The 27179-nt window shown below is 38.2% G+C and overlaps 1 protein-coding gene across 1 annotated transcript in view; it reads left to right on the top strand.

Annotated features, from left to right (window-relative positions):
• The first annotated feature begins 14911 nt into the window (after window positions 1-14911).
• Window positions 14912-27179, top strand: part of LOC117664611 (corticotropin-releasing hormone receptor 1) — a 91843-nt gene continuing 79575 nt past the window's right edge. Inside the window, exon 1 of the mRNA XM_034415711.2 lies at window positions 14912-15029. Coding sequence (XP_034271602.1) covers window positions 15006-15029 — 24 coding nt within the window. The 5' untranslated portion in view covers window positions 14912-15005. The remainder of the gene's footprint in view (window positions 15030-27179) is intronic.

Genomic DNA, 27179 nt, shown 5'->3' with positions numbered 1-27179 from the left:
GACCAAAATTGCTAATCAAGGGAGGTGTTAAGTGAGTCATGTCTGATTTTATTACCTTTTTTTTTTTTTTGCTTTTTGTGATTTATTCAGCAAATCACTGCAGCTATTAAGAGAAACATACAATTGTTAAGCAAATCCAGTTTCCACATTATTTTGCTTCTCAGAAGCCATCTGGGAAGATTGCAAATGGTAATCCCATTGCCCCAGGATGGTTCAACCATCACAGATGCATATGCTGGTTGCCAAGTGCTGAAATTTAAAATCACCTCTCCACAGGGATGCTGCAACAGTTATAAAAGTGATAATCCATTGTAAATTACTCTTTTCAATGCCGTTGTAACTTCAAACAGTCATTAAATGAATGGTTGTAAACAGGTGTAAATCAAGGCCTACCTGTATGTGGCTTCCTTCTCTCTTTGTATTTACAAGGCATCTTCCTTCCCTCTTCTACAGTCTTAAGTCAACTAAATAATCAGAAGTAATTGGAATGAACAATGTTCCAACACCCATTTTTGCATCTTGGCGCCACACCATGCCATCTGCAGGATGACATAAACTCTGGAATGCCCAGTGGAAAAACTATTTTAATTGTAAAAGGTCTGTTTGAAAGGGGACAGGGTCCATGGGGTGATTGGATCACTCCCATTTAAAATAGGTTTATCATTCTGAACTTAACTCAAGGTGAAAAAAACAGCACAGAAAAATTCCTGACCTAGATTCCTTCTGTGCGAGAAATTTAATTGTTGTAAATACATTCCAATCTAATAAATTCTTGCTTATTAGACCTAAACTACATTAAACGAATCAGAAAAGAAATGACCTCGTGCAAGTTTTTTTCCCCCTAATGTCTGAACTGTCTAAAGTTGCCACTGCTGGTAAGAATGTAATCTGGTGTTATCTGGATCTGAAGAACAGAAAGGCAGTCATTAAATATGCACATGAACAAAGAGAGGAAGCAGTCATGGCTTTTTCTCCTCAAATACCTAAATTGTTTAAAAACAAGCCTATGAATTAAATTGTTTTGCAACATTTAATGACAGAGTGAACTAATAAAAAAACCACTCTAGGCGTCAGAAAAGCAAAAAGAATGGACTGAAACTTTGTGATAATTTATCTGCGACTCAGTAGGGATAATGTGGGAATCTACATGCAAAACACTTTCAACTCTATCATGCAGGTGTGCTCTGTAAATTAATTATTGATAGAAGATCATAAAAGGCAAAAAGGTAGAGCAGTGGTCTCCAACCTTTCCAGCTTGGCAGACCAGTGGTGACAGGAAATGGGAAGAGGGGATGGTTTGCGAGCATGCATGCTCACACATGACTTCCAATGGGCTGCAGTTTAGCACTGGGCTGCTGATCGGGGGAGTTGGGGACCCCTGTGCTAGAGAGGCCCTTCAGCAGCTGTTTTCCTGCAGTCTGCATTCTACATCCAAAAGCTCAAATTGTTATCATGAAGAAGGTTGCAGAGATTTCATGCTGTTCCAAGAATAATTCACAAACTGTAGTTGTAACTGTGCCACTTTTTCAGTGATTCCAAGGAAGAAGGAAACAAGCCTCATCATTGAAATGCAGATCCAACTATGCACTCAATTAGATCTATGAGATAAAAATAATTAAAACTATTTAAATAACCAAAGGAAAAATAATGATATTTAGCAAACTGTGCTGGAACTTTACATAACATAAGCTTTGGCCTTAAAACACATAGTTACTCTTAGTCCTTTTGATCTAGGAGTAATGAAAATCATTTATATTTGGCCTCCATTCACTACTAGCTGGTTTCACATGTCATGTTCTAATGCGTACAAGACATTGAGCCATAAATTGAGTCAAATGGCTCAACTGGATTTATTTATTTATTTATTTATTTATTTATTTATTTATTTATTTATTTATTTATTTATTGGTTCGATTTATATGCCGCCCTTCTCCGGAGACTCAGGGTGACTTACAATGCGTTAAGCAATAGCCTTCATACTTTTGTATATACCTGCTTAGTAGGACTTTTTGGCCCCCCCAAGTGGTGTTCTTTTTTATACAAAGTCAGCTTATTGCCCCCACAATCCGGGTCCTCATTTTACCTACCTTGAAAGGATGGAAGGCTGAATCAACCTTGAGCCTGGTGAGATTTGAACTTGCAGTAATTGCAGGCAGCTGGTGCTACTTAACAGTGCTTTAGTCTGCTGCGCCACAACTATGCTACTCTTGCCATCAAAACTTCCAACTGAAGTTAAAACTAGCTGGTTTTGGATATTCTGTGAAAGCAGATATTTGGTTTACAGGTGACCTGGTTAAAATAAATTGTGAATACATGAATGGGACATTCATTGGGAAGTATCAAAAAAGTCAAGGCATGGCCATGATGGAAATCTCGCAGTGCATGTTGGGGCTTTGACAGCATAGTTGCAGGTATTTTCTTGACTTTTTCAGCACTGTCCCACTGCAATGTCTCCACCATTAAGTAACAGCTGCAAGTTTCCTGAAATTAGGTAACATGAAACTTCAGAAGAACCTGATATTTGACAACTCCATTTGTATATTTTGGAATGGAAAGAAAATGTCAACAGCCATGGCTATCATTTCTGAGAAAGAAAGACACAATCCAACCCCCTAACAGTTTGCCTGCATTTTTATTATTAATTTATTAATTTAATTTGTATACCGCCCTTCTCCCAAGGGGACTCAGGGCAGTGAACAGCCAAAATTAAAATACATACAATACAAAACTTAAGATAATTAAAAAAGATTAAATCAATCGGACTCCCATTTTAAAACCCCAAGTCTATAAAATTTTAAAAATCCCATTAAAAACCCTTTAGAACATTCTAAAGAACATTTAGAGCATAGAACATTCTGTTATTGTCATTGTTTATTAGTAACTTTCAGTTTTTGTGTGATTACTTGATATCTGCTATCATCTGAATGCAAAAGGAAAAGCATCAGCTGAGCCTTCTTTGGGGAGGAATGTGAAGATTTGGCTGACCTATTTTCCTCTTCTATCCTGTACTTTAATCAAACAATTCAAAGAAAATTATAGCATGAGTACATGTCTCCTTTATTCTAACAGAGCTGTGCAGCACTTTAAATCTGAAGGAGAAAAAGGTGTGTAGCTATCTATAATTCATTAAATCAAAGACACCTTTGCTCAGGATTGTATTTCCAGATCAAGATGAGATTGTTTTAAGGTACTAAGAACCACCAGAAACTCCGTAGCCTTTTAACTTCTTAAATCAAACTGCTGCCCAGCCTATTGGATATCAGGCACTTTAAGAAGAAGAAAAAAAAAACCCCTAAAATGTTATGCTAACAAAAAACAAGGAAGGAAATAAAAGAGAGCATCCCTTTTTAAAACAAACAGTTCCATTATCTAAGGAAGTTTTTGGGAACTGGACTGTTCTTAAAATTTAATTTAAAAGTTACTATAAATTGTGCACTAAGGCACAGATGGGCAAATTGAACTGTAGGGGTTCCAAATGAACCACTTCTCTTTTTTTAATGCAGTCTACAAGCCCTTTAAAATTGTGCCACCAATTCAATAGTAAACAGCTGTATAAAAATTGTGCAGTTTCCCATCAAGTCTCCCACTTGAGTATTTGTGGGAAATTAATGAAAGTAGGCAATGAGCCTTCAGCAGAATGGATACACCTTTCAAAAAAGAAAGAAAGAAAGAAAGAAAAATAAATAAAATCCACGATACATAATGTAAGATAGTGCCTAATTTATGGTGCTTGGAGCAGGCAAAAATATAAGTTTTTAAAAAGAACTGAAGCCTTGAGCCACAAAAAAGTTCCCTAAACATGCCCCATTATCCCCAGTCAGCACAGCAGTTCATGCAATTACTTTCATTTATTATAGGTACTGGACTGAAGTTGCAGTTTATTGGTCTGAAAATCTTGGTTGTGACTGCAGTTAGTGCAAAAGAATCCACAGTGAATGAGTTTCTCCTAAATACAGCTAATATTGGTACATAGAATTGATGATGTATTGAGTTGTTATTCCACTGATGCTAATGAATTCAGTTAATTATCAAGCCAGCATGCCAGGGACGACTCAGAATGCAGAAAAGAGACCCCATTCTCCTGGATATTTTGAATTAGAATGTTTTGTTGGTGACAATTTTGTGTCTCAAAATGTACTATGAATCATAGGACTGCTAAGTACTTTGAGATCACCTATTAAAATCTGCATTTCCTAGTCATATAATCCCACATATGCACCCAAAGCCCACACATCATGCCAGTCACCTGAAAATTATTTTACGTGTCACATTGAGCTATCAAGACAGACAAGAAACAAAATAACCAAAGGCAACTCCTTAAGCATTCCTGTTTCAGTTTATATAAAGCAGCTCTATATATATCCTAGGTTAAAATATATGCACCAGCATACGCTAGATTTCACCTCAAGAGAAGTTGAATTTTGCAACCCATAGTCATTACGTGTTCATTTTTTGCATAATATATTCTGCTACTGTTAATTGATGGGAGGCAAAACATTTTGGCTTCTTCCTTGACTCCATAAATTTCATCAGATATTGCCAGCATATTTTCAAATTTAATGTCATAGCCACTAAGGGAATTGATTACCTTTCCTTTAATCCCTTAGCTCAGCTTGATGGCCTTCAGATGCATTGGTTGGGAATAATGGGACCTGAAGTTCAATTAAATCTGGAGGAAATCCATAGTAACAAAGACTGAGTTAATTAATAAGGAGATGGAACAAGTTTCTATAATGGTTGATTGCTCTTATGTCTAACAAATGCCACTCATTTGAGGATAGAAATAATTTAAGTACTGGAATGGAGCCAGGATAAAAGTTAAAGAATCTGAATCCTTTCTCTGATTGAGAAAGCCAATGTTGATTTGTGGAAGGGGATGTATGACACAACTCCAAAAACATTTAATATTAGGCCTAGAATTTTATATTCAAAATGAAGAGAGGAAATAAATGAGTGGCATTTTTCTAAGAATTCTGCCTTTTCTGTACCTGTTTAATACAAATGCATGTATTTCTCCAAAGATCCAGGATCATGAGGGAGTCAAGACCTCCCTCCTTCATCCCACTGCATGCTATGTCATGGAATCTAACACTAAGCATGACAAATGGACTGATTTTCCTCCTCTTTGGGAGTGTTATATTTTGCCTCTGCCATTTCTGACAAGTTGCATTTTGCTATAAATCCTTTCAATTATGCCTCCAAAACCGATCTGCAGTCATTTCCCTGATATATGACGATGAAATTAGCTTAATGTCCCTGGCAACCGATTCTTGGACTAAAAATAGTTCCTGAATGTTTTCTATCCCCCTCCTCAACCTTTTCTCTCAAGCTTTTGGCTCCCCCCTAGCATTTCATAAGAAACATGCCATAGAAGGCCACTTAATCCTTTGAGAAACTGGGATAAACTGCTGAGTTATGTGAGATACCATACTGAAGGAGAAGGCCAAGGTAGGAGAGATTTGCAGCCTGGGAAGTAACTGCACCAAGGCCCTAGTCATAAATGCAAGAAGAAAACAATAAAACAGATAGTTGGGGCAATAATGAAAACCCTTTGCTGTTACAGTCCTAGAGTTGATTGAATGAAAACCAACTGGGTTTATGACTCTGTCATTGCTTCTGTTCAGCAGCTTTTGAGCCCTGTGACTCCCATTGCTATTAGACAAAGCAAACTTTGGGAAAAGAAAGGACCCAATGAAAGCTCAATACATACAAGGCATGCCTGCCATCATGTTTCCTCCCCAGCATAACAGAATATCAGTTAGAAGGGACCTTGGAAGTCTTGTAATCCAACCCCCTGCTCAAACAGGAAACCCTATATTATTTCAGACAAATTGTTGTCCAATCTCTTCTTAAAAAGTCCAACGTTGGACCACCTACAACTGCTGGAGGCAAGTGTTCTGCTAATTAATTGTTCTAACTGTCAATTTTTCCCCCCTTATTTCTAGGTTGGTTCTCTCCTTGATTAGTTTCCATCCATTGCTTCTTGTCCTGCTTTCAGGTGCTTTGGAAAATAGGTTGACCCCCTCTTCTTTATGGCAGCCCCTTAGATGTTAGAAGACTACCCTAGTCTTCATGTCTCCCTAGTCCTTCTTTTCATTAAACTACTCTTCATATTTTTAGCCTCCAGTCCCCTACTCATTTTTGTTGCTCTTCTCTGCATTCTTTCTAGAGTCTCAACTATATATGCTTTTCCCAAAACTGCATTTGTTTTCTCTAGCAGCTCAAATCAATGTTTCTCCTTCTTTTTCCTGCCATTTAATCATCACAACAGTCTTGTTGTGGTAAGATAAGCTGAGAGACTGTGACTCACAAAGTCATGCAGCAAAATTCGTGGCGAGTATTCAACCTGAATCTTTCTGATGCAAATCCGATACACTAAACATTAAGCCAATACTGACTTCCCAAAAGCTGCATACAACCCCTGAAATCTGTTGAGCCTGAAACTCTCCGTATCCCCAAGGCTGTTCTGGTGGCAAATCTGGTAAACTGGAGAGCACCAGGCTGAATGTACATATCTGCAAAGCAAGCTGTAAAGTCTGTCTTCTGTCTTTTTTTACTGGCAAATTTCCACCTTCAAAACTGTTGCTTTCTAGCTACACATTATTCCTAGTCTCCATCCTTCTACGAGTAGGCATGATCATATTTAGTTCGATGGCGATTAGTTCAGTATCTGCCAAAAAGATAAATAAAAAAGGCCCTATTAACACCATAAAAAGCAACTTGGATTTCGTTATATTTAAAATGAATGTGTAGGTAATCTCACCGTGGACTCTGACTAATTTCAGCATGGTACATCATAGGGCAATTATCAGTTATTGTCAAAATATCATTGTCAAAATATCATTCTAAAGATAAAATATAAGCAGTGGATGTCTAGCTCTGCTTGCCTGCTTGGATACCTGAAGCTGCCAGTATCCAATTCTTGAATTATCTCTCTCGTATTCTTGAAGTTCAGACTTGCATACTTTGCTCAAAGAGAGTATTCACATTTAATAGTTTTGGGAAAATTGTAGAAGTATTAAAAAAGGGCAGAACTTGCTTACTGACTACAGAAGAAAAAAACAATTGGAAAGTTGGAATTCTATGGATGAAATGGAATATTCTGAAGAATAGATTTTGTTGTAGCCACATCTGTATGTCCACTAAAGCCCATGCTATTATCCCATTCGATCATGATTAAGAAGCAATGCCTGACACGAAATTATTTGCCATGTATTTATGAGCAAGTCTTTAGGGACAGACTTATTTACTGCCTCCCTATTAGGAGGATCAGCCTCTGCTCATAAAAAAGATGCAAATGACATACAAAATGTCTATTGCACCAGTGGGGTTACCAGTAATAGCTCGACATTTTTTTGAATAAATTCTGGTCAATATGAATTCATTTGAGTAGTTTGGGGTTGAAGAAAACAGAGCTGCTTCCTATTTTTTCCTAATGCAAATAAAGCAAAAACATCTGCAATCATCCTAATGTTCCACTCCCCTCAAATATATTACTTACTGGACCAGTGGAAAATTCACAATATTATGTTGCAGACCTTCCAGACTGATAGTAAGGAAAGAAAGTTAATGTCTAAAAATGTGCTCAGGATAATGTTTAGGTTGTGATTTGCATCATTCAATTGCCAGTCACTTTCTCTTAGCCCTAGGAAGGAGGCAATGGCAACCACTTCTGAAATCTTGCTAAAAATTGCAGGAACTGTATTAACATTGACTTGAAAGCTCAATAAACAAACAAATAAATAAAATTGTATTTTGTAGAGATTTCCAACATTGTTGCCTTGCATTTGTAATCCCTCCTATTTTTTTTCTATTTGTTTTTCTCTTAGAGAAAAGGCAGAATATACTTTGAACACAGAGATTAAATTCTTAGGCTTTCAAGAAAAACTACATCTCAAAGACATTGAAACTGTTGCTCTTTCTTTATATAGTAAAAATAAAAAAAATATTTAAAAAAGAAAAAGAAAAACTCCATCTCAAAGCCTATGAACATGGTGCAATACTACTTGATCAGTATTTCTCAATCTTGGCAAATGGAACTTTAAGATGTATACATACTCTCTCTCTAATCCTTTACTTCCAGAAGTCATGAGAATTTTCAGAGACTGAAAAAAGAGCCTTTAGTGATGAAATGGGCCATATATGCTGATAAGAATTAAAAAAAGGCCTATATCAAACAGACATAATAGTTGGAGAATAAAAGTACTTTCAAATCCACCAATCTTTAAATTTGATTCTTTGGTAAAATATAAAAACTGAGGCTATACCACATTTTCCAAGAAGGGTTAAAAAGGTCATAATAAAGCACCATTGCATATGGTACCATGTCACTAATTTCTTTTGTTTCCTTATTGACTTTGGTCAAGTCCAAGAGATCTGCTGCTATTTTAAGTATTGCAACCCATGCTAACTCTGTTGATTAGAAAAAAATATTTGGAGAGGGTTTCCAGGGGAGATACACCCCTCCTGCGTGAGCTGCACTGGCTCCCAGTGGTCTTCCGGGTGCGATTCAAGGTGTTGGTTACCACCTTTAAAGCGCTCCTGGGTACCTTTGAGACCGTCTTCTGCCACCAGTAGCCTCCCACTGGCCAGTCTGCTCCCACAGAGAGGGTCTCCTCAGGGTGCCATCGGCCAAATTATGTCAGCTGGTGACACCCAGGGGGAGGGCCTTCTCTGTGGGAGCCCCTGCCCTTTGGAATGAACTGCCCCCAGAAATGCGTAAGATCTCTGATCTCCGTGTATTTCGCTGTGCCCTCAAAACCTTGTTGTTCCGCCAGGCCGGGCTATCAATGTAAAGATTTTAATTGGTTTTAAATGTGGGATTTTAAATTTGGGGGTTTTATAATTGAGCCAATTATTTAATAATTTTAATTATTTTTAAATTTTGTCTGTCTTTGTGCTTTTAATCAGGCTGTACACCGCCCTGAGTTCTTTGGGAGAAGGGTGGTATAGAAATAAAATAAGATTAATAATAAATAAGATATGACAAATTGAAGATGGCTCTGTATAAGCAGAGTTGGTGACTGCAGCAAAGATCAAGGAATTTCTCCTGATAAGGAGAGCACAAGGGATCACCCACATGTCTTCTGGACAGCTGCTCCTTGCAATGAGATTGCAGTACTTCAGTTTTCTGCAAGTTTGAACATCGACATCGGATCAGCATCTTGTCCACAATTGCGATATAGTCTTTTAAAAAACATTGTGTTTGCAAACTTCACTTTCTCATTGCTTTCAGAAATTTCCTATTAGCCATCTTAAAGCTATTAGAGACCTTCACAAGTTTGAAAAGTTGGATGTGTTTAACTTCAACTGTGAACAAAAGAAAATGAATTACAAGCTTAAAAAGTTAAACAATTTAAAGAGCTAAAGTTAAAGAAGTTAAAGAGCCTTGGTGGAGCAGCGGACTAAAGTGCTGTTAAGTAGCACTTAAGTAGCACTTAGCTGTCAGCTGCCTGCAATTACTGCGAGTTCAAATCTCACCAGGCTCAAGGTTGACTCAGCCTTCCATCCTTCCGAGGTAGATAAAATGAGGACCCGGATTGTGGGGGCAATAAGCTGACTTTGTATAAAAAAAAGAACACCGCTTAGGCCCTACTAAGCAGGTATACACAAAAGTATGAAGGCTATTGCTTAACGCATTGTAAGCCACCCTGAGTCTCCGGAGAAGGGCGGCATATAAATTGAACCAATAAATAAATAAATAAATAAACAGCAAGAAAGCTAAATAAGATTTTTATCTAAGAACGTTATAAATGGAGTAAGAGTCCAGATAAATTTGGAATATTGATTTTTACTATAAGACTTTGGAATTAACTAGAAAAAACAAACAACCTCATGGGAAACAGACTTATTTTGACTATCATGGCAATTGCAAGTAACAAATAACAAAAAATGATGATTTTAGAAACTGGACACTAGAGGGGACTAAATATTTTAAGCAGAAGAAAAAAATGCAAGCCTGATGTCAGTTATTACGGATAATTACAAAACATTACACCATCAGAAATATTAAAGGAGATTTTTGAATAACTTCTGTAGTAACTACCATATCAAGACTATCAGTAATGATGCCTGCCTCTATGCATAAGACTATATTTGAAATATGTTACTGAAGGAATGGCAGTCTTGGAACAAATTTTATTTGACAAGATGCAGTAGAGGAAGTACAGAATGTGGAATTACAAATTACAGACCAAGAGAATGATTTGGGAAAAAGTATTTTACTGGATATGCAAAAACAAATAAAAACTGGCTAAAATTTTAAAAATTAACAGGGAGATACAAATGATGAGCCAGAATAACTTGGAAACTTTTTTCTTATTGGATCCACAAAATAAGTTTGTTAAAGCTTTGAAGAATTCATGTGAGATAAAGAATTGAAATCAAATTCTACAGCAATATTTGATTGAATTAAATATTAAGACTGTTAGAAGTAAAAGATACACATAAAAAGCTGGTTTATATGATCAATGTTAAAGAAGTTATTTTTTGCAACATTTCTGGAAACTCTTTATAGCCTTTCTGTTGACCTCACAATTGAAAAGTTGGTGTTTTATGCATTTGCTTGTAAATAAGAAATGAGACATGGGGTGAAGAGTTCTTAAATTTGTTTACACTTTGTTGTGATCAAGGAAGTATGTTCTTTATATTTTTTTCTTTTTAAATTAGATTTCTTTCTTATTTTTGCTTTTTCCTTGCATTTTAATTCTTTCTTTCTATTCTCTTCTAAGTACTGTTTTTTTTTTTACAATTTTTACAATTGTAATTAAAATTCTTAATAAATAATGTTTATGTCACTTTTAATGTGCACACACTGGCACACACTGAAAATGAAATTCTGATGTTCACTCTCAAAAGAATATAAAGGCATATGCATACATATATATGTATGTAGTGTATATATGTGTGTATGTGTGTGGAAAAAAGAGTCTTGAAAGGTTGATACTACATAGTACAAAGCCATTACAGAATCTAGTTGTTCTGCTTCAGATACCACTAAGCCTCCTGCCAGAAGATAAGAAAGAAAACTGGTCATGGAGAGGCATCCCAGACTATACTGAGGACTGTGGTCAAGCAGTGCTTATATGCCATGTCCATATTTTATATTAAAAATAAAATAAAAATGTTGGGGGAAAGATTATATAGCAGGCAATATAATATATTTAATAGTCTGAAAGTTCATAGGTTCTTAATGAGAGAGATGGATGGTTAAGAAATTTATTATATAAATTAGATAGATAGAGAGATAGAGAGATAGATAGATAGATAGATAGATAGATAGATAGATAGATAGATATACAGACAGACAAACAGACAGACAGACAGACATTTCTTTAGTAGAAGGAATCTGCAGCATATCTGCAATGATACTCATATTTGCAATGATAATAACTTGGAAGGAATTGCAGACACTTTAGAGAACAGGTTAAAAATCTCACGCCAAGAGAGTTGGACTGACAATAATAGGATAAAATCAAAGAAGGACAAGTGTTCAAGGAAAGGGCATACAATGGCACAAGGAAAATGAGGAGATAACTGGCTAGGCAGAAGGGCTGCAGAGAAAATGAAGTAGGTGCAGTAGAGGGCAAACTGCACATAATCTGGCAAAGCGATGCTGTGGCTGTTTGGATTTATTAGCTAGATTTGCAAGGGGGGAAAAAAAAATCCAACACCAGAGATGTAATTGAAGCTCCATTCTCATCAACTTCTAAGAGCGTCCATGAAATTTAAATTTGGCCTTGAGCTTTTCCTATTTATGGGAATATTTAGATTGAGTGAATGCAGAAGAGAAAACAGAAATCAGATATTTGCTAATCAGTGCAACTAGGCATTTTATTTCCTTTTACATTATAAATGAAATGATGCAGGACATGCTTTAAGTCTTGTGTATAGAAGTAGGTAACAACTCCACCTGGATTCCTTTTTAGGCTTGGACTCCTGCAAGTTGAATCTAATGTTGATAAAATTGGGAGCATTTGAAAGGGAATCCATTACAAGGATGATTAAATCTGAAACTTGAAATTAACCTCCCTTTTTCTGAAAGGTTAGGCACAAAAGTCACAGGCTGCAAGATTACTCATTTGTTTAAAACCAAAAATTATCTGGTAGACTTATCAAGGTTACGATCTGGGTTCAGGCTAATACTTAACTCAGGGGCTGTCCCTGTCTAAGTCACAAAACCTGATTAAAATTTAAACATGATATAAATTTCGTAATACTGGGCAAATCTATATGTGTTAATTTTGCTATATAATCATAATCACAAACCGTATTCACACATGCCAACATATAGCTAAGTAATATGTAGTAGTTGTGTTGTAGGAACCCAACTCCTGTCTTCTGAAGACGAGATCGTCATGTCAGTTCACAACATGGTTTATTTTTCTTTCCTTCTTCTTTCACATAGTTTATTCTTCTTCCAAGCCAGTGGTGGGTTTCAAACTTTTTTACTACCGGTTCTGTGGACGTGGCTTGGTGGGCGTGGCAGGGGAAGGATACTGTAAAATCTCCATTCCCTCCCCACTCCAGGGGAAGGTTACTGCAAAATCCCCATTTCCTCCTGATCAGCTGGGACTTGGGAGGCAGAGAATAGATGGGGGTGGGGCCAGTCAGAATTTTTACTAGCGGTTCTCCGAACTACTCAAATTTTCTGCTACCGGTTCTCCAGAACTGGTCAGAACCTGCTGAAACCCACCTCTGTTCCAAACCCTTGTTTAATTTCATTTGAGAATCAAATTGGTCTAATAATTGAAGTGCTGATGTAGAAACCAGGACATTGTGAGTCTAGGTCTCCCATAGTCATGAAAACCAGCAGGGGGAATTTGGGCCTGTTGTTCTCTCTTAGACACCTCACAGGGTTGGTTGGTGAGCTAAATAAATATAATATTTATTGGGACAAACCTACCTCTACCTCTAACCTATTATGTGAACACAAGAATTGAAGTTTACTAATCCAGATTTTGGATTTAATACAGAACTAGCAAAAACAATGAATGAAGCCTGCCAACACCCCTTTTCTTGCCAGCAACCCACCTAGAGTAAATGGGGCTATAAACATTTTCGCTTTTTGCATGTTGTGGTCTTTGTGGGCAAGAAGCAAAATGCATTAAATCTTGCAGGCACTTATGTATCCATTTATTCCTTGAAAATTCCCAACACTGGCCCCAACCGTATCCATTTAGGACCCTGGCCTTTAGCATGTTTCACAAAGTCTTGTGGGGTCCTATGCCGTTTTAGCATATTTGGGGAACCAAACTAGGTCAAAGGAGAAGTCCCTATAGTAGTTGTGTGAAAACATGGTCAGAGATTGTTTTCTTCCAATAAGAAACATGAACAGGAGAATGTTTACTCTTATCTGACTTGTAGCATACCAGATGTTGTTGAACTACAACTTCTAGTTATCCTGCCAGCCTGGTCAAGAATAAGGGATGCTGGGATTATAATTTCTCCTGTATTTACATGTGTTCTCCTGTGTTTTTTAAAGTCATCAGTCATCATTGTGCCAAAACAACAGGGATGAGAATAGGTTTTATATCACTTCAGCAATGATGCTATGAAGATGCTGTAGCAGGGAAATGGCCATAGTTCTACTTCTAGATCGCTACAAACTCTGCATTCCTATTTTATTCTTCCAGGTCTAAAGTTGTTCCTTAAAGTGAGATATACAAATACATTTCAAAAAACTGGGAAACAGAATGGGTGAGAGATTACTAATACTAATGCAGAATACTAATATTAATGCAGCTCTAAAGACTGTTCAAATGCAGAACGGGAAAGATTGGTTCATCTCTTACTAATTTTTGAAGAGAATCACAAAGAGAAAGAGATTTAAATGATACAAATGCAGAATTACTCAAAAATATATTAGGTTCAAGATGCAAAACATCCTTTTGCTCAACAATCTTTCTGCTATTAAGTGGGGAATGATGCAGTTTTATGCAATGTTGTTAGACAACCTTAAAATCCAAGATGTTTTGGGAGCAGGTAATCATAAATAAACTGATTTTTTTTAAAAAAATTAAGAGACAGAGTTACGTCCCCTTTTTGTAATGGCAAAACTTCTTTTTGACTACTAAACACTGGAAGAACTTTTTCTCACCATTTGGAGGCAGGGAAATATGGCTGATAATAGCATTAATATAGTATCAAGCAACAGAACTTTCTCACCAAGAAAAAAAAATGCTTCTATCTACTTTGCAATATTGTCCTGCTAACTGTGGCCCTTAAACTCACCAAAAGATTGTCCATCCTACTTTTCAATCTAAGATCTACTAGGTACAGTGAAAATTAATGGTTTGCTTCTAGATATATAAGTTGATGTCTCATTGGTGACTGATGACCTTAGATTTGAATCTAGCCCTTCCATTCTTATCCTAACTCCTCCAGAGACCTCCACCTTCAGGCATCCCTTCTGCTCAAAGGGAACTCCTGATCTCCAAATCCACCAAATATCTTCCTCAAATCAGTGGCTTCTAGATGTGCTGCATATCTAGCCCATCACCCACAGCAGATGAAAAGTGCAGAAGACATAGGGCACAAGGAATGTTAGGGAAGCAGCTCTCACCTGCAGCCAGCACTTCCACAATAAGAGAAAATCCACACCGAGTTTAAATAGGGGAGGGGGGAGAGGAGAGAATGTGGGGTGGGGGAGGAGAGTTTATCCAAGGAGATCCAAGTCTGGGGAAGCAAAGTCAAATGTGGGAGTCTCCATCTTCTCCTAGTACCCTCAGCCCGTACTTGGGGAAGGGGGGGGGTCATGTTCTGCCATTCAAATGGCTGCAACCGCCCAATCTCGGTTATTAGATAGGGCGGGATGGGGATGGGGGGGGGCACCGGAGGCTGTCCTTAGATCGACCCTCCCCAAGAAGCGGCGAGTGGAAGCAGGTGGGGGCGGAGGCTGCCGCCGCGACGTTTCTTTGCTTCTAGTTTAGCCTGCTAATGCTGCGGGAGATTCCCGGTGGCCGGACGGAGGAGAAGAAGCGAGGGGGGAAAGGATCTGCAGAGCCATGGAACCGCGGGGGATGCTGCAGGTAAGAGGCGGATCGTGCTCAGAGAACCTGGCCGGAGCAGAGAGAGAGAGAGTGAAAGTGAGGGACAGATGCTCGAGCACCCCACAACCCACGCTTGGGCTTCGGGCATGCCATCTCAGTCAACTTTCCAGCCTTAGGGTCCAGGGAGAGTGCTGCGCAGAAGGAGAAGCCGGTGAGAGGAAAAAAGAGAAAAGCGGAGGAGGGGGGGGGGGTTCACCTGGGATGCCAGGGATGAGAGAGATTCTTCTCCTCCTTCCTGCCAGAAGGGGTGGCAGGGAAACCGCGGGGCAGTTATGGAAGGAGACGGGGCCCCTTCTCCGATAGCCTTTTAACCCTGCCGTCCACCCTTCTCCTTGCCTTTCTTCTTGTCTTTTGCCTTTTCCTGGGGATGGGGTGAAGAGAGAGGAAACAAAGCAATTGTGCATAGTTATAAACCAGGGTCAGTTCCACCTCTCCTTCCTTCCCTCCCTTCTCTTTCTATCTTTCATCCCTTCTGTAGGGAGTCCCTTAAAAAATGCCAGCCCAGCTTTTGATACCTGAGTTTTGGATAAGTACTAAGCCCTACCTCTGACTGAAAGAGTTAGCCAAGGGAGGAAATTCAAAATAGTATTCATGACAAAATCTTGAATTAAGGAAAATTAATCTGGGATAACTACTCCCTGCCATTCCACACTTAATCATCGCCAGCAGAGATTAGACTTTCTGCCTGGCTAGATATATGAGGCTTCTGATATTGAATACAGAAGTGTGGCTAAAGCTGTTAGGAAGCTATGGATCTGCAGTCAACTATTTGGATGCTCCATTCTGCAAGGCAGAAATCTCTGCCTTCTTCCAGTGTGTTGTTGATAAAGTTGTCTTTAGCTGTGGAGGCTCAGCAGTAAGCCCTTTCTTAGTGCACAAGATCCAGGGCCAACTGAGCATTAAAACATAGCAGGGATGCAGAGAAATCCAAAAGAGTCCTTTCTTCTAATGGTTTCCAGATATGTGACCTTCAAGGAATGCATTGCACTTGAATATGGACGCTTGTGAATCTGAAAGTCAGCTCCAAGTGGGAATGATCCATGGGCAGCCCACTGTCATGGGAAGAGCTCCTTAGATTATGTTTCCTTGACTGAAGGACAAATAAGGTGGATGACACCAGGACTTGGAATAATATTAGGTGGCTGCATTTGCTTACTATTATTATTTCCCATGATAATTCTTCCAACAATGAGAAAGTATTTTGGGAAAGTTAAAGGTGGCTAGGCCACCTTGTTAAAAAAAAAAAGTGCTTGGAGAAGTTATGGAGAAACAGGTGCAGTGTGGTACTACAAGTTTGTTTAAATACCTAAAGGGCACTGCTAGAGATACTGTGCACGTTTAAATTCCTTCCTCCTTAAATGGTGCTTCCCACTTGGGTTGGGATTTCAGAGGTTCAAGCATTCCAACTTGCAAATTGGGATATTTCTAGATGAATGTGATTCTGTCAAGATAGGACAATAGGCAGAAAGTTTACATTAGCCATGATACATTGAGAGAACCTTGCTCTAGAACTCTGACCCACAGTTAAGTCTTGAAAGGAAGAAAATATGTTAGTGAGTCAGCTAACTTGGTATCCAAATTCTGTCATCTCTGGTGTCCTTTTCATTGAAAAATTCATAGTAAACCTCCAGGGAACAGTTCATACAATGAGAATTGTTTGAAAGAAGAACAAGAGTTCATTTGTTAGCCCTTCATTTCTTGGTGTCCACATGCATTGGGGAAAAAAACCTGCACATGAGAACTTGCTACATGCAGGTGGTCTTCCCCATAACTTAGAAGGTTGCTGGTGCAAGACTGGCAACATCCAAAGTTCTATTCAGCTGGATTACTAAAAGGATCAGCATATTTTGCTTATAATAAAAACTTCATTTCCAAGGTTCCATAACTGGCTTTTGCTTGTTATTGGGTGTTCTATTTATGCTCACAAAAATTCCCCTCTAAATCAGTGGGACCTATTATCTGCCCAGTGAGGACTGGAGATTTCTGTATTTCACTCTGAACAGAAAATGATACTGTATAATCACAGAGCAACATTAACAGTTATATTAAATATGATTTGATAATTGCTGAAGGAAAAATCCATGAGTTTAATCTCTTCCATATATTGCAACTTGCACATACTGTAACACTGTAATGTTCTGAATTCTTCCCTTCACCTGATTAGCCACAGAGGGGAAATCTAGAATGCTATGATATCTGGACACAGGTAAGTTGTCTTTTTGGAAAGAAAAATCAGAAATCAAAAGAATGATTGGTTATGAATCTTGCTGGCTACAATGTGCATTTTATGACATTTGGTTTTCTCTTCAGCATCCTATAAGGTATGTTAAAATGTTAAGCACCAAAGTACAATACAGTCAAACTTCAACAAGTTTTAGAGAAGAAGGGACATAGCAGAATAGGGGTAGATTAACCTTGCATGCAGAAGTCTGTATCATATTCAAGTATATGGGGAGAGACTCACTACCAGTAAGTAAAGAAGAGGAATGGGCAATCTACTTTGGGCCAAGACTATTGAACCTCAAGATGCTCTCTACTGTCTCCATGGGACTTTTGTGACCCCCAAAACCATTGCTATAAGTACATATGATATCAGAGGCTGTACTTTCCTTTGTAGTATGCTGGCTTCCTATTTTTTTTTAAATCAAAATAATCTTTAAAAATCAGTGGAACAGAGAACCTGATGCACACAAAAGGAATTATCTGCCGGCACCAAATTGCTAAGCTAGAATGATCACTGGTCTAGTTTAATATAAGACATCTCATATCTTGTGACATTGATATCAGCACAGTGCTGAGTGGTTTGAAAATAGGATTTCACTCTTGTTGTAGATTAGAATTCATATTTCTATAAAAAGGCTGATCACACATATTTCATTCAGTTAATTCAAATTAGCACGGTAACAAACATACTGGTGGATGGTAAAATTTGTCATAGGGAAGTGATCCCTAAATATGGATTGGGAACCACAAGTGAGATGAACTATTGCTTTCTTCCAGGTTTCCCACTCTGCTCTAGCTTCCATTGCAATGTTAAAGAATGCATCTTCTCTGAAAATGAGATCTCCAGGATTTGGAGGAAATGCTGTTGGCTTCTCCCCACACCATTATAGTAACTATTAGAAGGTGGAGCAATTTGGACAGGACCGATTGCATTTTTTCTTCTGGATCTGTGGCTGCATTTCGGTTGATAGGCAACTATGAAAAATGAATCCATGTCCCAGGATTCCAATAGTTACCTAAATGGCTCTCATACTTAAATAGGTTTAGGATACAGTACTGGGAACTGTTCTTTTTCAATGATAATAGGGAAGAGTGAATATAATAAGCCTCATGGACATGAACAGAGCTTTTAAGCATTATTATGGTGGGAAGAGACCTAAGGCAGTAGCCTCCCCACTTTATGAGTGAGTTCCAAGATTTCATTTCTGCTAGGGATAATCTCTAACACAATTTCTCTTTTAAAAGATCAATTCTGGAATTGTGAACTAACCAGTATCTATGAGCATGTCCTGAACATTTGCATAATGCTGTGCTGATTAATTACAGTCTGCTCCAGAACTTCTGAGGTATGGTGGGAATAATATCCAAATCAGGCAGATTTAAGCTTCAGCATCTCTCATCTTCAAAACTGTTTCAAATGACAATTTCCCATTTGCACACTTGAATTAATGTATTTTGCATAATCCGCATACATCAATTATCCTTTGTGCAAATACAGACTGCAGCATTTCCCTACATGAATTCCTTCTGAACTGAGACAGGCATTAATATATGCTAATTAATAATGGCATTATTTTTATCACCTGCAAAAGACTTCCTTTTTGTAGAGAATTCCATGTTCCGAAGATTGCACAAAGGTGTCCACAGAAGCTTTTGAACATCTCTTGGCAAAGAAAGCAGCCAGATATGTGTCCAATGCAAAGATGGAAGGATGTGATAATTTGAAAGGAAAAACATAATTCTTAGTGATCCCCCAATGCATCTGCTTAACTGATTTGTATTAGTAAGATGATGATAGCGGTGGTGATAATGACAATGATAAAAAAAAAAAAACCTAAGTACTGCATGGTACACCAGAAATTAACCTACAATTCACCATCATAGCCTCCATGTCAGGTTTTCAGTCCATCTTCAAATAAATTGCGTCTCAAAAAAGTCTTTTTTGAAACAAACTTTCATTTTATTTAGCACGGCAACTTTTACACTGACTCCATGCAGCCAGCACTGACGCGCTGACCCAAAATCCCTCCTCTTCCTTCCCCCACTCCTCTGCATTCATTGGCCATCTTCCCAATCATTCACCCCTAATCTACTGCTCCAATGCAAAGAATTTCCCCCCTTCCATCCATCTCCTAGGGGACATTATCTCCAGCTAAAATAAGTAGGTGAAAGGCAACCGTCCCGTTGCAGACACTTGCGTTCTCCTTCTTATGTCAGCACTAGGATAAATGCATCTTGACGTGCTGATATCCCATCTCACTCATCTTTACCTTGTTGGGAGTGGGATAGGATTAACAGCTTTAAAACCTATGTTTAGACTGTTAAAAGGGGCCAACAGTGGGCTACAACAGGGATTTCATTATAAAATTGCTGCTGCTGTTGCTATGTAGCATTTTTCAATATTAAAACACATTATATGCATTATTTCAGAAATTCTTACACATCTTGGAAAGGCAGATCAATATTTTCTCATAAGGGCGACGAAGAAATTGAAGTTATCAGAATAGCTTGTTTGTATCCAGTGACTAGATTCATTACCAAGGTCTTTAGTGAAATATTGATTCATTCATACACATACATCTGTTGTACTCCTTAAGGTTAACCGGAGACAGGAAACAGAGTGAAGGACAGATGTATCAGCTCTTTTCATTGCCAAATTCCATGAAACTGAGCTGTTGCAGAGACAAAGCTATAGATTTCAAATGACAACCTTGAACTGCACTTTTCTTATTTCTGAGATTTGGAATTAGCACAAATAAGGCAGAAGACAAAATCTGAAGGTGTATAAGAGGACTATATACACCTATCAATATGAAAGTCCCAAAGATGTTTTTTTAAGAGGCAAGTTTTTCAAGTTGCCTCTTGAAAAAGCACCACTGGGACAACCATGACCTGAGAATCTGCATAAACATATCTCAACATGAACATTGGACATATTTCACTGCAGAAATTCTTTGTAGATGCCTTACTGGAAAGAATGAATTTATGAATGAATTTTGCCAAAGGGTTATTATATCTGTCTCCCTTCCCAAACTACTAGTCCAAACTGTATCTAATCTCAGTGGAAGCTGATTGCAAAGGACCTATTTGAGGTGGGGGTGGGATGGGTGGTTCTTTTGGAAACCATAACATAACGGAGGGACAAACGAGGTTTTTCTTGACATAGCTAAAAAAAAGAATGTTATCAATGTGCCAATTTATCCAATCACTTCTCCACACCAGCTGCAAAATGAAGGGTTCTTTGGTTCTTTGAAACGACACTTGTAAATGCACTTCTGTTATGGCCCACTACTTTTTCAGTAAAGTAGAAGAAAACTGGTTGGCCACAGACTGTTAAGGACTTTTTATGTTATCAATCCAACCACAAAAGCATAATTTAACATTATCCTTTAAGGGAAACTGTAGCTCCAGAATGTGCAGATATCCTGAGGACTCTAAAAAAGGTTGATCTTGGGATAAAAAGAGATAGCCCAGAGGTCAGCAACCTGTGGCTCTGGAGCAGCATGTGGCTCTTTCAGCCCTCTGCTGCGGCTACCTGTCACTCAAAATGTGTCACAACCACCAATGTGCAACACCTGCCAGCATGTAATTTATTGAGCTTTTAAACCCCTGGCCAACCATGGATAAATCCAAGAAAAGAAAAGTTTCAGAAGAAAACAGAACATTTACTTCAACTACATATGCTAGTTTTGTGGCTTCTCAAGAAATAATCAGGCACGGGAAGGGTTTTGTGGCTCCCGGTGTTTTTTTTTCTGTGGGAAATGGGTCCAAATGGCTCTTTGAGTGTTTAAGGTTGCAGACCCCTGAGATAGCCAATACAATAAGTGCGTTGATAATATTTAATAATCTAAAATGCACATGCTAAATTACTAGAAACATTAAATATTTTTGTATCTTCATCACTTATTAAAATAAAAGGGGTAAATACTTAAAATTATAGTTACAACTGAATTAAAATGTGTTGCTCTGGTAAACAGATATAAATGAATGGATATAAATTTATTAGCTATTATGTACTGTTACTGACACTGAAAAAATTCTAAGGCAGAATTTCTAAAATACTCCCCAGAGAAATGGTAAGATTTTAAATAGAAAAAAAACCCTGAACTATCTTTTGATGAATAGCAATAGTGATTAAGCAAAATTTGATCACTCTCTTGAAGGTCATCCTGGAAAGGTCTACAAAGACGAGGAAAATAAGACTGGCATCTGTTTTGCTGTGACCGAATGTTAAAAGAAGTATAATTAAGTTTTTATGCCAATTTGAATAAAAGGGGCAGCAAAGAAACATGTCTTATTGATTCCTTCAAGGGACATGAATATACAGTCTTGTATCAGCATGCCTTAGAATCTTTCTTCCAGAATAGTTGAATGTAAAACATTGTTTCTGCCTCATTTAAAAGCTCTTCTATGTTGGGCACATAGTAGTAAGATATTTGGCCAATATGAATGTCCATGTAACAAATTTTTGGAGTAAAGTTTAGGTCCTTTTATAAACTTGAGTTGAGAAGCCACTCAGTTTTTCTCCCAATACAACTTTCTCATAGCCTTATGAAATCAATGGAAATTGCATGGAAAATCCAGAGGTTATACTTTATTCCAGGTAGGTATGAAGTGAATAGCTATCTCATAGGGCTAGTGCTGCTAAAGGACCTTCAGAAAAGACTAGATTGAACTAAAAGATGACAAAATTGGATTCCAGTCTGTAAAGCCTATTTCTGGTCTTAATAAAGACTTAGGTACACATCTTGGAACACAAATCAGAGTCCTTAGCACTGCTTTTAAAGAGGTAATGCTCTAATAACTGCAGATTTATGTGCCCTAGAGCAGAGAACCCTTGATTTTCCTAACCAGCTCAAGGTTGACTCAGTTTTCTATCCCTCCAAGGTCAGTAAAATGATGAGCCAGATTTCTTATCACAGTAGGTAACAAAAGAATAGTGCTTGTCATATGCTGAACTTTCAGGGAAGAAGATCTCATTCATTTAATCCAGGCCACTTAAGCTAGCAATAACTTTCCTAGATGCAATGGTTTGTTGGATGCTGATATTATAAAGAAGCATTCCATAAATTTAGTTTCTTTAAAGTTGGTAAGCTTATCCAATCTCTGCAATGAAATGGAAGACCTTGAAGAGATCATCCTATACTCACTTGGAAAATAAAAATGATGGTGACATCATCTACATAGAGAAGGACAAAATACAGATTTGTTGGTCAGTGTAGTAGGTGGGTGATGTTCTTTTCTTGTTAATAACTTTACTAAACAAAAGAAAACAAAGAAGCAAGCATGTATGAAGAACCTCTTTTCAAATTGTGAAAGCTGCTGTGTAGTTTGTAAGATTCATAGCTGCTTTGGAAACTGCTTTTGGCTGCCTTTGCAAGTGATGAGAAACGGCTGTGCATGTACACAGATATGGAGATAGAGCATGTTTTGCAAATGATGTGGCTGCTTTACTAATTCAGAATCAGTCTTTCTATGCTTTACCTGCTTCCTTACATGTTGTAAGGCACATTGGTTGAAGATTTTGCATAGGTGTAATTATTAATGCTATCAATTTAGAACCAACCTTTTTAAAAAAGTTGATGCCCTCCAGATGCATTAAATTACAACATCCACCGTTCCTAGCAGTCTGTTCAATGTTAGTGATGGTTGGGAATTATGAACATTGTAATACAATAGATTGGATATTTTTTTTCCCTGTTCCAAGTGGAGGGGTGGGATAAGGTAGTATTCATTCATACAGTTCTTCACCTTCTAGAAGTGGCATATTTTCAGAATGGTCTTCTGATGATTAGCATTCCCAGAGGTACAGCCAGAGCACCTTCCTCCCATTCTGGGGTTTCATCTTGCTAAACTGCCCCAGTAGGAAGATGTGATTGAATCCCATTCACTGGAATCCAAGGATGCTGATTAAATTGAGTTTGCAAGCTCAGCCAATGGATTTGTAGTGTGACCTACTCTGAGAAAGACTGTTACACCCTGCCATATATACCAGTTTCCACTCACAGACAACACACAAATGTCTGCTTACTCTCTTTCTTCCTTTTCAGGTGTATTAAAGGATTTTTCATAACATAGTTAACGTTAATGTATTCTAAATTGTTTAAGGAATAATTAACAAAACACCACTGAATGCTTACTAACATAGCTAATTAAATTGGTGTTTTTCAACCTTGGCAACTTTAAGATGTATGAACTTCAACTCCCAGAATTCCCTAGCCAGCATGGGAAAAGTCGATGTTGAAATCCACACATCTTAAAAGTTGTCAAATTTGAGAAACACTGAACTAATTTACCCAAAGAAGGATGCTACACTGCACTTTTTATTTGTCTGCCCTTGGAAGGTGGATTGAACTTTTGATCCTTCAGTGATAAACTGAAGATGAAAGAATACAGGTAATCCTCAACTTTTGATCACAATGGAGCCCAAAATTTATGTCATTATGTGAGACATTTGTTAAGTGAGTTTTGCCCCATTTTATGACCTTTCTTGCCATAGTTGTTAAGTGAATCACTGCTGTTGTTAAATTAGTCACACAGTTGTTAAATGAATCTGCCTTCCCCATTGACTTTGCTGGTCAGAAGATCACAAAAGGAGATCACGTGACCTTTTGGGACACAACAACGATCATAACTATGAACTGGTTGCCAAGCATCTGAATTTTGATCACATGATCATGGGGATGCTGCAAAGGTTGTAACTTGTGAAAAATGGCCATAAGACACTTTTTCCAGTACTGTTGTAACTTTGAATGGTCACTAAGTGAACTGTGGTAAGTTGAAGACAAGACTTTTTTCTATAAACATCCAATTTCTCTCCCACATATTTGATGTTGTTAATGTTTTGTTTAAATACAATTCACCTTGTATGCAATTCACAATACAATACGTTCTTTTGCTTAAATGTCTCAAGGAAACTTTTCCAAATGGTTGTTCATTTTTATTAATTTTTCTAGCCTAGACCAATAGGTAGCAGTTTATTCTGGTCTTTACTACCACGGCAGAGTCTGTTTTGACAGCTCATGGTATATTTTTAAGTTTTAAAAAATGGATGTCTTTAACAAAAGTCACCTTGTAATACCTTTCCTGTGTGGAATATGTTAGGTTGGAAAAGACTCGTTTCTAATTTAGTCCCTTAACTCCTTGCTTCTGATTGCTTCTGATGATGGGGACTCTTAAGGAACAGATTTTCACCAAACCACACTGCTGATTTACCTAGCTGCTGCAATTAACACATCTCTCAGGGGCTACATTTGAGAATTTTCCCAGGAAGGGAAGACTTAGCTCCTCTCACTCATGTACCCCCTTTTTTGTGTGAATAAGATAAACGGCTGCTGTGAAGTCTAATTTGGGGAGAGAGATTTCCAGAAGGGGAAAACAATGGCTGGTATCCCTACTGGAATAGATAATATCAGAAAAAATAGACTCAGGGGCAACATCATCTTGAAGTCACTGCGTAAAAAATTTCAGTTTAGATCCCTAAGGTCCCTCATATTGATGTTCCACCAGAATGTTGGAACCGTTCATTCAACTATCCTTTTGGAACAGGCCAACAATGGCAAGAATGAGGAGGTGAAGCTTTATCCATTGGCTTTCTGCTGTCCTTACAGCCTGTGCATGGTGGTTCAGAGCTTAAGACATTGGGTTTGTTGTTGGCTGGAAAGTTGGCCACCCAGATTTGAGACCTGAGCAACAAGGTGAGCTCCCATCTTCATCCCAGATCTGCCAACCTAGCCATTCGAAAGCATGCAAATACAACTAGATAAATAGGTACCACTGTGGTGGGAAGGTGACAGTGCCCCATGATGTTGTGTTGGCCGCAGAAATGTCTTCAGGCAGCATTGGCTCAATGACCTTGAAATGGAGATGAGCACTATCCTCTATAGTCAGCGACGACTAGTGGAGTAAAATCCTCAGAGATTTTTTTTTTTTTTTAGAGTCTGTGCAAAAGGAGGCTTACTATTTTCAAGATTTGGGGGTCACCGGGGCATCTTTTTTACAACCTTCTGATCCACCTTATTGATAGAGAGACAGGAAGTAGCAGTCTAAACTTGCCTCTCCCCTTTTCAGCTGCAGGTGGCAAGTGCATTTTAGCAGAAACACTGGCCGCTTATTTGATAGAAACAGAGAAGGGGAATGAGTAACTGGACAAAACAAGTGATTTGTCTCAGCCTCATTTTTCCTGGTGGCATCTACATGCTTGCAGCCTGCTTACAAGTAATCAGAGACACACAAAACATCCACTCTGCCATCAAAGATGTAACATCTTGCTTCCGAATGCTATTTTTTCATGGCTTTGGAAGAGCCATGCCTCTTCTTTCTCTAGACATTTCCATATTTTACTAATGAGAGTATTATCTTTATGTTTTTTGAGCAAGCTTATTTGTAAAACAGCTGAGTCGCCTGCTGCATGATTGTAAATTTAAAACAGTAAGGAAAGGGGGGAGTGATGGTTGAGAAGGGATCTATCTCAGCTGCAGATCAGCTGCAGATTGCAGGGGATGGAGAAGTCAGGTTTAACCTTTTCCCCTTTGTAAATACAATCTGAATGACTTTCCTACATCTGCTTTTTGGGGTTGAATAGGGTGCAAATAATGGGAAAGGGGGAGAATTGGTTGATTTATTCTCAGTATTTATGTATTGCCTGTTATAAAAGCTCAGGGTGGTTTATAACATAGTGAAATAGCATAATCCAGATTCCAGATACAGCAAATTAAGATTAAAATATACATGAAAAGCAAAATTAAAGCAACCAGAAAGTACAAAATAATTTCTAGAAGCTTGCCTGAAAAAACAAAATCTTAGCAGTTTTCCTAAACTGGTCCAGTTTCTGGGATGAGTGGTTTTTCCAGAGGGCTAAGGAATTTGTGGAGAAACTTTATCATTGTGATCATGAACTAGAGAATAAAATACATCCTCATCCCAGTTTTTGCTACCGCTAGAATCCATTTGCTATTTACATCTTTAAAAATTAATTGCATTTAAGTATATTTACATGCATAACATAAAGCTTCATCAAAACAGATATTTCTCAACTCTGATTTGTTACAAATCACAGATTCGTTTGAATGAAATCTTGGAGCTGAGTTTAACCAAGAGAGTCGTGATTAATTTAATGCTTCTCTTCTTCTATGGATCTAATTATATCACTCAGGCAGGTTTACATTCAAGCAAGCCTATATTATAGTTTTGTAGAGTAGGTGTGAGTCACTTTTGGAGGTAGCCAAAGCTTGTAATTAGCTTTGGGAGCATGCCATAGGCCCAGGGCGTTTGAGGGTGAGGTGCGGGGAAAAAAAGGGCAGGACTTTGATTATATATATTATGCTTCCTTCTAAGACTCATATTTCTTGTCTTGTTGCATTGGCATCCTTCAGTCTCAAGAAACTATGGTATCATGCTCTGGCAAGAGGTCCTAAAACAGCATCTAGTGTGACTAAAAAGACCAGTTTGAGAGTAGCAATCCCTTCCATGCTGAGGGCAAATACATTCTGTCCCCTGCCCAGATTTCGCTGGTTCCAGGACTGCCTCTTTGCCTCAGCCTGCCAAACAAGTGTCTCTTCGAATTGGAGAAGGCCATGCTGCGTCTTTAGCCTCCAAGCTGAACGATCGGAGGTCAAGGTTTCCCAGTTGTTAATGTCCATTTCCAGGGCCTTTAGGTCCCTCTTGCAGATATCCTTATATCGCAGCTGTGGTCTCCCTCTGAGACACTTTCCCTGCACTAATTCTCCATATAGGAGATCTTTCGGAATCCAACCATCAGCCATTATCACGACATGCCCCAGCCAGTGTAGACGTCGCTGTTTCAATAGTGTATACATGCTAGAAATTCCAGCACGTTCCAAGACTGCGCTATTTGGAACTTTGTCCTGCCAAGTGATGCCAAGAATTCATTGGAGACAGCGCATA

The sequence above is a fragment of the Pantherophis guttatus genome, chromosome 4, assembly GCF_059756535.1.
Source record: "Pantherophis guttatus breed Tessera chromosome 4, ASM5975653v1, whole genome shotgun sequence".
Taxonomy (NCBI): Eukaryota; Metazoa; Chordata; class Lepidosauria; order Squamata; family Colubridae; genus Pantherophis; species Pantherophis guttatus.
Note: the sequence above shows the minus strand (reverse complement) of the source record. Positions and strands in the feature narration are given on the sequence as shown.